The sequence below is a fragment of the Gouania willdenowi genome, chromosome 15 (genome assembly GCF_900634775.1).
Source record: "Gouania willdenowi chromosome 15, fGouWil2.1, whole genome shotgun sequence".
NCBI classification, from domain to species: domain Eukaryota; kingdom Metazoa; phylum Chordata; class Actinopteri; order Blenniiformes; family Gobiesocidae; genus Gouania; species Gouania willdenowi.
Genome location: NC_041058.1, coordinates 11278874 through 11289900, shown reverse-complemented (window position 1 = coordinate 11289900; position 11027 = coordinate 11278874). Strand labels below are relative to the sequence as shown.

Below are 11027 nucleotides of genomic sequence, written 5' to 3'. Positions count from 1 at the left end.
TCGCTGCTCCTTTGCCCTCTCTTGCACCTCGTTTTTGTTACAGTCTCGCTTTAGATGTCAAAATGTAACTAACTTGGCATGGCAAATGAAAGAGAGCTACACGGCGCGTTATATACGTATGCAACGATTGGCAACTGTACAGCATTGTTAGTGCATTTTAGATTCTTTCAAAATCATTTGAAAATAAATATATTCTCATCTAATGTATTTTCTGTTGAAAACTTTTCTACTTTATTCATCTGAGAAAAGGAAAACACACAATTAAAATAGTAGCTTAATCTTTTATGATTAGAATCGCATTGTGACAGCTCCGGGAATTAATAGTAAATAGTAATCCTAAATATTTACTTTTCAGAGACAACTGCAAAAGCTCTGCTCCTAATTAGTTCAAATACACTTAAGAACAGAAGGTGTTTTATGCTTGTTGGGCATTAGGTGTTCAGTTGAATCACAGTATAATTTATTACAGCAATATAAAGGACTAGATAAAAAAAGAAAAGAGTGAAATTAAACACATTTTTACATGAAAATGCAAATGCAGTAATTGTCATTAATTCACCCACTGTCATAATTTGAACATATTCATTGGCTTTAAAAAATAAATAAATAAATAAATAAATAAATAAATAAAACAAATTTGGTTCAGATTTTGAAAATCTTTTATGTTCTAAATGGCTTTGAATTGTTGACTGAAATAGATTTGTTGCATCACTTATCATCACACCAGAACTAAGATATGTATTAAAAATGTGTCACACAAACATAAAAAAAAACTGTCAGAAAAACATTAAAAAAAACCTGAACAGCAAGTGAAAGACAAGTTCTCTGCAATTTATTTTTGGATGAGTGCTAAATTACTCAAAATTAGATTTTATTTTATTTTAGACATTATCACGGGAAAAACATTTAAAAATAAATAAATAAATAAATAATAATAATAATAAGACTTTGTATATAACTGGGTAGATGTGGATTTATTTTACTCATGCTGACAAAGACAGGCCTTGTATAATTTTAAAGTTTTCTAAGCTTTTCCTGCATATTGAAGGATAAATAAAAATGTAATCATTCAATTTGATTTTAATCCTTTTAATTGGCTAAAATAAGATCTACCTTTTCCCTACTGTAACTCTCCAAGTTTAAATGTATTCTTGCATTCCTATTATTTAGATGCTATATTCCTGAGTTTTTTCTTATTGTATTTGTTGACTGAAAAGCAGCAATGTTCTTGTTAAAACACATTTCTTTTTTACCATGTTGCAAAAGCACATTCTGTCACTTTGCGTAAATCATAAATTACTATAATCCATCTTTCTCCTGAAGCGAGGAATACAGATCCATAGCACCTCCCTGTGGTACTGACCATCTTATTGAATGTGATGTGAACTGTTTCCACTTCAAATAGATTATTTTATACCTCTTAAATTTAAAGTCATTTTTACGTAGCACGTGTGAATTTTCTTGCCATTTTAATATCGCCCTGTTAAATCACAACTGTATGAAACACTGAAACTCAGCCTCTTATCTTAAAACCTACCGTCGTATAACCGACAATTTGCTTCATTCAGTTTAGACGCCTATTGAAAACTGCTGCCATCATTGTAACATTGTTATGGTAACTGCTTGAGTGAAGTCTCCAAATCTCATTGTAAAATCTCCTACAATATCATAATAACACTTGGAAGCGGGGGCAGCAGAGTTTGACAATAATATATCTGCGGAAATCTTTTCCCCTCTCTCCAGATCCTCAGTGAGAGGCACATCAGAGGAGACATTTGCGCTTTATGAAGTGCATTCATTTGGCCATTTGCCATGTTTCCTCACCAGAGGACTGGTATGATGAATGAGAGTAGAGAAGAAGCAGATTTTCTCTCCCACCTCTCGGCTCTCCCCTGTGATTACTAATACAGAGCCCCGCAACCTCCCACACTATATGAAAACTGTAGGCTTGCTCTCATATCCAGGGTAATCCTCAATTTCCCAGAATCATTAAACTGAGACTAGCATCTCTGACGGCTGGAGATACTTGACATATTATGATTATTATCATATGAATACCTTGTTGTAACCCAGGAAGTGGCAGGGCCGCCTTAAAATCGATGTGGAACACTGGCATAATAGCCTTTCTAGGTTTGGTGCTCTGGGGTTTGTGTGTGTAAGATCAATCACTGGGAGTTTTGTCCGTTGTAAACGTGACATTGGACAAAACAGATATTCATCACTGATTGAAAAGTTTTGGGGACAAACTTTGAATTTTTGACATAGCCAAACTTTTTTTTAAGCCTAATCTTCTGCCATCAGCTAAGTGTTTCTTAACTCAGCTTAGACAGCGAGCTTAACATAAAAGAAATGGCCCCAGAAACGACAGGACTCAGGGTGTCTTTATGTCCGTAGACCATCTCTTAATTATTTTGTAAAACTGCAAAACAGATAAAATACACATTACTATTTGCATATGTGTAAAAATATCAAATAAAAGAGTGTATAACTTATTATACATTAGTACTATTACATAACACAAATAGCACGGGTTCACTTAGCTTAGACTCACTCCACAGGAAAAAACGATTTATGCAGAAATTACATAAATAAACTTTTACAACCAATAATAAACTACTGCACAACATTTCACATCATTGATAACTTACAGATTATGTCTTGCCACGGATAACTCAGGAAAAGTTCACAGAGAGGAGCGTTTTTGCATGTGAAGTCCTCCAGTGCTGCTCTTAAAATGGCGTCATAAGCCTGCTGCTTACAGGTAGTGGCCAACAGGCGGCAGCACCACAAACAAAAAACAATACCAACGAAGAAACCAGGAAAGGCAAAGCCATTAACCAAACAGTGGCCTCTCAAGGACAAACAGAGAACCACACATTTTAAATAAATGAACTCAGGAACCTAAAAATACATAAATGTGCCAAAATATGAGGGACAGAATACTCCCCGTCTGACATCTAGATGTCACCCATAAACTAATGGCAATGAAATACTTATTTACTCTAAGCATTATCCTTAGGCACCAACAGAACAACCTCACTTATGGGTCGGAGATAACATCTGTGTTCACCCTTACGGAAAATCTTAACCTCTACTTTTCGAACACGACCATCAGCACTGGGGAATGTTTTCGATATCAGTCCAAGTGGCCAGTTATTCCTGTGTTCGAGGGATTCCTTCAGCAGAACTACATCCCCTGTTTGTAAATTGGGTGTAACTGCTTTCCACTTGCGGCGGTGCTGAAGTCCTGTGATGTATTCCTTTTGCCAACGGCTCCAGAAGGTGTTGGCTAGGTGCTGTACACGCCTCCACTGTGCCCTAAACAAGTCACGGCTTTCAAACTGACCTGGTGGTACTGGTGGAGTGCTGACTTTCTGCGTAAGTAACATTGCAGGGGTAAGAATGGCTGGGTTCTCCGGATCTGTGGAAACTGTTGTGAGTGGTCGTGCATTTACTATAGCAGTCACTTCAGCCATTAACGTCACCAGTGTTTCATGTGTGAGTTTTCCATTTTTGTCTTTCAGGAGCATAGCATCCAGGATTTTGCGTGTGACCCCTATCATTCGTTCCCAAGAGCCTGCCATATGAGATGCATGCGGCGGATTAAAGTGCCACTTACAGCCAGTGTCTTTGAGAAAGTTGTCGATTTTGTTGTCGTGGCAGCCCTGTTTGTTAATCTGTAGTTCTTTGCAGGCGCTTACAAAGTTTGTTCCACAATCTGATCTGAGGAGTTTAGCAGCACCCCTGATAGCAAAAAAACGACGCAGTGCATTTATGAATGATGATGTGTCCATTGATTCAATAACTTCAATGTGTATGGCACGTGTACTCATACAAGTGAATATGACGGCCCACCTTTTTGCATCTGCTTGACCTCCTCGTGTTTTTCTGACTGAGACGGGCCACGGACCAAATACATCAAGGCCTACATGAGTGAAAGGAGGGTCTGTGGACAACCTGTCCTCTGGTAGGTCAGCCATGATCTGCTCTTGTTGTTTGCCTCTGAGTCTTCGGCATGTGACACATTTGAATATTACACTGCTTATTGTTCTTTTGCCTCCAACAATCCAAAAACCTCCAGCTCTGATAGCCCCTTCTGTGAAATGCCTGCCTTGATGGTGCACCTTTTCATGAAAATGTCTTATTATGAGCTGGGCCAGGTGGTGTTTACTCGGGATGAGAATGGGGTTTGTTTCATCTGACAGTAACTGCGCTCTTTTTAGGCGCCCACCGACTCTCAGAATGCCATTAGTGTCAATGAATGGGTTCAGTTTGCTGAGTGGGCTTGAGTTTTTTAGAGGAGCTCCCTGTTCTATTTGTTTTATTTCTTCTCTGTAAAGCTCTCTTTGGACACTGCAAATGACTGTGATTTTTGCTTGGTTGAGTTGGTTTTCACTTAAATGCTCACTGCATTTGTGCCAGCCGTAACATGTGCTTTCAGTACTGTTCTTGAATGACTGGGCTGTGTGTTTGAGTTTAGCAATGGCTCCAAGTAACACATTCCAACTTGAAAACCTTTCAAATCTTGCGCTACCTAGCTTGCCTTTTGACAGAATAGTGGCACAGGTAGTAACCTCAGGACGCAGTTCACTATCAGTCTCTGGGTGTATAAGTTCAAATGCCTGTGCCTCTATTTGACTCTGCTTTGAATCAATGAGGAAAGCAGGTCCGCTGAGCCATGCGGAGTTAAAGAGCTGCTCAGCGGGTAGTGCGCGTGTGGCGTGATCAGCTGGATTTAGATGAGTGGGCACGTATTTCCACTGGTGAGGTTGGGTGAAACGTCTGATGCGCTCTACTCTATTGTGGACATACACGTAAAAGCGTCTCTTTTTGTTTGAGATGTAACCAAGCACTACTTTTGAGTCTGTGAAAAAGCTCACCTGATCAACTATGATATCTAGTTCCTCCAGAACCAGTTCTGCGACCTCGACAGCCAGCACCGCTGCACAGAGTTCAAGCCTTGGTATGGTGATGTCCGGTTTAGGAGCGAGTCGTGCTTTGCCGAGAAGAAAGCCCACTTCACTGTGTCCTTCTGTGTTTGAGAGTTTGAGATAGGCGACGGCACCCACAGCTTTAATGGAGGCATCGCAGAAGACAATGATCTCTTTTCTTTCAGCTGCAGACATTGGTATTGAGGTGTACATTCTGGGAATTTCAAGCTGTTGTAGGTGTTTCAGAGAGTCCTTCCACTGCCGCCACTGCTCTAACTTGTCTTTAGGCAGTTCAGTGTCCCATTCGTTAATGTTAGTGGAAATGTCTCTTAGTATGGTTCGACCTTCTACAATGACTGGGACAGCAAAACCGAGGGGGTCGTACACACTATTAATGACTGAAAGTACTCCCCTTTTGGTGAATGGTTTATCATTTACTGTTACCTGAAACTTGAACAGGTCTGTGGCGAGGTCCCAACCCAAGCCTAGGCTGCGCTGCATGGGAGGGGATGTCTGACCAAGCTCAAGGCCCTGTGTGGCTGCTGCAAGGTCCTCAGCTGGGAAGGCACTGGTGATTTCAGGACAGTTTGATGAGATTTTGTGCAGGCGTATGTTACACTGTGCTAGCATTTTCTGAGCTCTACAAAGTACATCCACTGCCTCATCTGCTGAAGGGAACGATTTCAGTCCATCGTCAACATAATAGTGACGTTCAATGAACTCCCTTGCTTTACTGCCAAATTCAGCTTCCCCTTCCATGGCTGTTTTCTTAAGCCCATAGATAGCAATTGATGGGGATGGGCAGTTTCCAAAAACGTGTACTCGCATCCTGAACTCCATTACTTCTCCATCCAGATCATGATTTTTGAACCACAGAAAGCGCAGATAGTCGCGATGGTCCTCCCTGACCAAAAAGTTGTAAAACATTTGCTCTACATCTGCCATGACTGCATATGGATCAGACCGGAAGCGTAGCAGAACTCCCACAAGACTGTTGTTGAGATCTGGCCCTTTTAGCAGCACATCATTGAGAGAGATATTATCACATTGTGCGCTTGAGTCAAAGACCACCCTAATCTTGCCTGGCTTTTGGGGGTGGTAAACACCAAAACTAGGGAGATACCAGCATTCTTGGTCAGGCGAGAGAGGAGGGGCTGGTTCAGCATGGCCTTTGTTAAAGATTTTCTCCATAAAGTCAACATAATGCTCTCTCATTTCAGGTTTTCTTTTCAGTGTTTTGCGGAGTGACATTAAACGAGTGAAAGCTTGTTCCCTGTTGTTGGGCAGACGCTGCCTGGGGGAGCGAAATGGGAGAGGAGCTACCCAATTATTTGCCTCATCTTTGATTAGTTCTTTTTGCATAATGTCCAAGAATAAAGCATCCTCCTCAGAAAGTGCTACTTTATCATCATCTGTTGTTTGTTGGAAAAGCTGTGCGCCTAGTTCATTTTGGGGTGTATGAAGAATGGGACACGTTTCTGCGTATTTCTCTTTGATGTGGATTGTACTCATACAGGGAGTGAAGAAGCTGGAACGACCATTGCTCAGAATATTGGTCGTGAATGAGTTCACACTAGGTCTATGAGCCCCTGATAAGCAAATATCTCCCACGACTACCCACCCCAGGTCAAGGTGTTGGGCATAAGGTGCATTGTTGGGGCCGTTTACCTGACTGCGGACCTTATGGGCTTGAATGATATCTCTCCCGAGGAGGAGAAGAATGTCTGCTTTTGGGTCCAGTGGAGGAATCTGCGATGCAATCTGGTGAAGATGAGGATGAGCAGCTGCTGCCTCAGGAGTGGGTATCTCGTTTCTGTTATCTGGAATCTGATCACATTCCATTAGTGTGGGCAGCAACATGGATACTTTTCCATTAACGTTCTCAATAACAAAGTCATTAGCTCTGCGCCCCCTTGTGTCCGATATTCCAGCACATGTTCTCATAGTGTATGGGAAAATACCACCTTGCACATTAAACATGTCAAAGAAGGCTGATCGAGCTAGAGATGAATTGCTTTGATCATCTAACATAACGTACATTCTCCTTTTCTTTTCAGGGGAAGTGCGAGGGTACACATTGACAAGGCATATCTTGGAGCACGATTTACCTTGTAGGCCTGGACCACATATTTCTGTGCAGCTGGCTGTAGTGACAGGGTTTTGAGGGTCAGCCTCCCCGCCGTGGCTCTGTGGAGGAGGGTCAGAGTCTCTAAAAGTCCACGGCGGTGGACCCGCGTGCATGGCAGACACATGTGAGTCACTATTGCACTCTGAGCACTGTATGACAGCTTTACAGTCTTTAGCTCTGTGACTCGTGGATGAAACACATTTATAACATATAAAGTGTTCTTTAAGCAAACTCTTTCTTTCATCTAATGTTTTCATTCTAAACCCTCTGCATCTGGCAAGTGCGTGTGGCTTATGGTGAATGGGACATTGCTTCTCTGGGTTGAGAGTAGTTGTTTTAATGTTGCTACTCGCTTGACCTATCTCTGTTTTATTCACTGCCACAGGAACTCTGTTTGTTCGTCTGATTTGTCTAAATAGAGTTTTGTCAACGTATGGAGCTACTGTGTTAGAGCTGTGTAACATGAAACTGGGATCTGTTTTCATTTCAGCATGGTCATTCACAAACTGTACAAAGTATGAGAATGGGGGATAGAATGCACCGTGGTCTCTTTTGTATTTTGTCCCTTGTTTTACCCATGACTCTTGTAAACTGTATGGGAGCTTCTCAACTATCGGATTTATCCCTCTTGGAGTGTCAAGAAAGCTAAGGCCTGGCAAATAACTTTCTTTTTGTGCATACTCTAACTCGAGCAAAAGATCTGCAAGCTGCTGCAATAAGTGAATGTCTTTATGGGATATTTTTGGAAAAAACTCTAAACGTTGGAACAGTGATGTTTCGATTACCTCAGGGGAGCCGTAACTCTTATCTAGACGTTGCCAGAGGCGCTGAAGTCCAGCCTCTGGGTTATTCACGTGGACCGCCCTGATCCTCAGAGCGTGTTGAAGTGACTCCCCGCCGAGCCACTTGGTGAGTAGGTCGAGCTCTTCACTGGCTTTGAAGTTGAGCCCTTGAGTAGCGTTGTGAAACATGGATTTCCAGGATAGGTAAGACTCTGGCCTGTTGTCGAAAACGGTGATCCCCGCTGTCAGCAAATCGCGGCGTGCTAAATAGGCCGATAGTTCTGATAGTTCTGTTTGTGGGGTAGGTAAAGGTCTGCGTTGAGATGAAGTACCTGCTCTGGTGTGCTTTTCTGGATACCTTGGCTGCCCCGTGTCCATGTAGCGCTTGTGAGTGTCGTTTTGATGAGACACTGGCCTGGTTTCATTCTTTTCTTCTTCTTCTAGAAGTCCCTGGTCGTCATTGAAATGAGTGTTAACAAAGTCTTGTGCACGTCTCATGGAAGGAGGTGTCTTCACAGGAATGCTAATATCTGCAAGGTCTACAGCACTGTGTGCAGCCTCATCAGCTGCCGCCTCCAGGACTTGAGCCGCTGCGAGCGCTGCTTCAGCCTCACCCTCAACCTTCAGAGCGTTTAGTGTTGCCTCAATGCGTGCCTTCTCGACCTCCATGTCTATTTGGCGTTTGGCGTACTGAGCTCTGGTGCGGGCAGCTTCTGCGTCTGCTCGTGCTTTTGCTGCAGTTTGACTGGTGATTGAACGGTGTGAACTGCGTGAAGTGCGTGACCGGCACTCCGACCTGGTTTCATGCTGGGAGGAGGGAGGGGAGTCTCTCGATTGTGACATCTTAAAAGCAGAGTATCTTGACGTGTAGATAATCTTTTTACTCTTCTGCCATCAGCTAAGTGTTTCTTAACTCAGCTTAGACAGCGAGCTTAACATAAAAGAAATGGCCCCAGAAACGACAGGACTCAGGGTGTCTTTATGTCCGTAGACCATCTCTTAATTATTTTGTAAAACTGCAAAACAGATAAAATACACATTACTATTTGCATATGTGTAAAAATATCAAATAAAAGAGTGTATAACTTATTATACATTAGTACTATTACATAACACAAATAGCACGGGTTCACTTAGCTTAGACTCACTCCACAGGAAAAAAACGATTTATGCAGAAATTACATAAATAAACTTTTACAACCAATAATAAACTACTGCACAACATTTCACATCATTGATAACTTACAGATTATGTCTTGCCACGGATAACTCAGGAAAAGTTCACAGAGAGGAGCGTTTTTGCATGTGAAGTCCTCCAGTGCTGCTCTTAAAATGGCGTCATAAGCCTGCTGCTTACAGGTAGTGGCCAACAGGCGGCAGCACCACAAACAAAAAACAATACCAACGAAGAAACCAGGAAAGGCAAAGCCATTAACCAAACAGTGGCCTCTCAAGGACAAACAGAGAACCACACATTTTAAATAAATGAACTCAGGAACCTAAAAATACATAAATGTGCCAAAATATGAGGGACAGAATACCTAACTTTACATTTATTTTAATGGTTTTCCAGAATCATGTATCCATCACCGTAATTAGGGTGTTGGGGTTGTTGCGTCGTAACGTGAGACCTTTCAGTCGCATCATTTACAGCAGGGGTGTCAAACTCATCTTAGTTCAGGAACCTGCTTGTTCACAATTGGGCCACAATTTTAACATCAATTGTGCAATAGTTTTTAATATCAGTCCCTGCCAGAACTTCATTTAAAAAGTTCTTGATTTTGTAACCAAGTTTTGCGTAATTTAGAGGAATTTTGCAGAGTTGTTTGAGAGAAATTGAGAGTGCAATTAAAAATGATATAAACAATGTGATATAAACAAAGGAAAACTGCAAGCACCTGAAAACATGTAGAGTTTTGTTAAATTGGTGAATTTGAGATATCTACAACTGGATTTTTTGGATAAGTAATTTTTACTGTCTACTGCGGGCCAAATTGAACGCTCTATAGAGGCGCGGATTTGGCCCACGTGCCTTAAGTTTGACACGTGATTTACAGTGCTATAAAGTAATTTTTCTCCTTATAAATGCTACCCTTTGTTGAAATTGATCACAATTTTGTAGCCAAAATGCTAAATGCAGAGAATTCAGGAGTCAGCTAATACGGTGTTAGCGGTATGAAGACTAGCATAAACTCTGTGGTGAAGGGCAAGCCAGGAAAATGTATGTGGGAGAGAAATGTATGTTCAATGGATCACCTCCAAACCCAATATATTATTATTATTATGATTTGTTCGGCCCTCCTCTTCATAGCCTGAATCACTTCTTCCCATTGTGCAATTTGTTGACATGTTCAAGGTATTGAGAGTACAAGAACCTGCTTTCCCTCTACCTCAGAGGGAAATGATACTAAAGCTAACCTGGCATCCCTTCAAACACTAAGCACTGTTTGCTCAAGGAGGAAGATTTTTTCTTAAGGTATTGACAAGGTTTCAACCAAAACGGAGTTCTTCTTGCTTCGCTTCGTACTCACTCGGACCATAAAATACAGAGTGAAAATGGGTTTTTCAAGACTTTGGACTCTGTTTTCTGCAAGTTAATGACAAAAAATGTCTAGGAGCAGTCAAAAAAAAAACTGAAAGGCAGCAAGAAAAACAGAGTAGCCCCTCAGGGGTACATTAGCAGATCTCAACTCTGTCTCCTACACTAGTTCAAGTGACAATTTTGGAGGATGGGTCAGATGAAAGACAACAGAAGGAAAGCAGGATCAAAAGCCACAAGCTTTCCTGTATCCCTGCTTGTTCTAAGGAGCATACATAGTGCATTGGATTCATATCAAGGCCTTTGTACAGGAAGGGCCGGCCAACATGCAGTGGCCTTATTATTCTTTACTTCAATAACAAACCCAAGTCTTCCCCTCTTGCCATCAAAGGCGCAGCTCTCCAGAAGTGAAAATAAACATCATATATGAGTCGCTCATCTTCCTTGAAATTTAAATAATCCCTTTGAACATGTAGTCTTTGTTAGTTGTGGCCAAATAAGTAATATATCATGCATTGCGATGTCCAACATTCGTGAAGACAATCCAGTGGCAAGGCGTTTCCATGTCATCTGGATGACATTGGAAGTTATGCGCTAGACTTTTTCATACAGAGAAAGTACATTACATAACTTTTCATACCTTTCAA

The 11027-nt window shown here is 41.5% G+C and overlaps 2 protein-coding genes across 3 annotated transcripts; both read right to left on the bottom strand.

Annotated features, from left to right (window-relative positions):
* Positions 1–2293: 2293 nt before the first annotated feature.
* LOC114477337 (uncharacterized) lies at positions 2294–5695 on the bottom strand. 2 transcript variants are annotated; one of them, XR_003675694.1, is made up of 2 exons: positions 2649–5695; positions 2294–2419 (listed from the first exon to the last, which is right to left on the bottom strand). XR_003675694.1 is itself a non-coding variant. In XM_028469621.1 (2 exons), the coding sequence occupies exons 1-2, from the start codon at positions 5688–5690 to the stop codon at positions 2372–2374; spliced, it is 858 nt and encodes a 285-aa protein (XP_028325422.1). In that variant the 5' UTR covers positions 5691–5695; the 3' UTR covers positions 2294–2371. The 2 variants fall into 2 exon arrangements, 1 of the variants encoding a protein (XP_028325422.1); XM_028469621.1 differs by having other exon boundaries at positions 4881–5695.
* A 680-nt stretch (positions 5696–6375) lies between these two features.
* LOC114476923 (uncharacterized) lies at positions 6376–9344 on the bottom strand. Its single transcript, XM_028468938.1, has 3 exons — positions 9088–9344; positions 6600–8857; positions 6376–6459 (listed from the first exon to the last, which is right to left on the bottom strand). The coding sequence occupies exons 2-3, from the start codon at positions 8682–8684 to the stop codon at positions 6376–6378; spliced, it is 2169 nt and encodes a 722-aa protein (XP_028324739.1). The 5' UTR covers positions 8685–8857; positions 9088–9344.
* Positions 9345–11027: the final 1683 nt, after the last annotated feature.

Coding starts and splice junctions, on each gene's coding strand:
- LOC114477337 (XM_028469621.1), bottom strand. CDS start 5,690: ATGGAAGGGGAAGCTGAATTTGGCAGTAAAGCAAGGGAGTTCATTGAA. Junction 2,420..4,880: donor TAGATATCATAGTTGATCAG/GTGAGCTTTTTC, acceptor TCTGTTTTGCAG/TTTTACAAAATAATTAAGAG.
- LOC114476923 (XM_028468938.1), bottom strand. CDS start 8,684: ATGTCACAATCGAGAGACTCCCCTCCCTCCTCCCAGCATGAAACCAGG. Junction 6,460..6,599: donor CCCATAAGGTCCGCAGTCAG/GTAAACGGCCCC, acceptor TGGTCGTTCCAG/CTTCTTCACTCCCTGTATGA.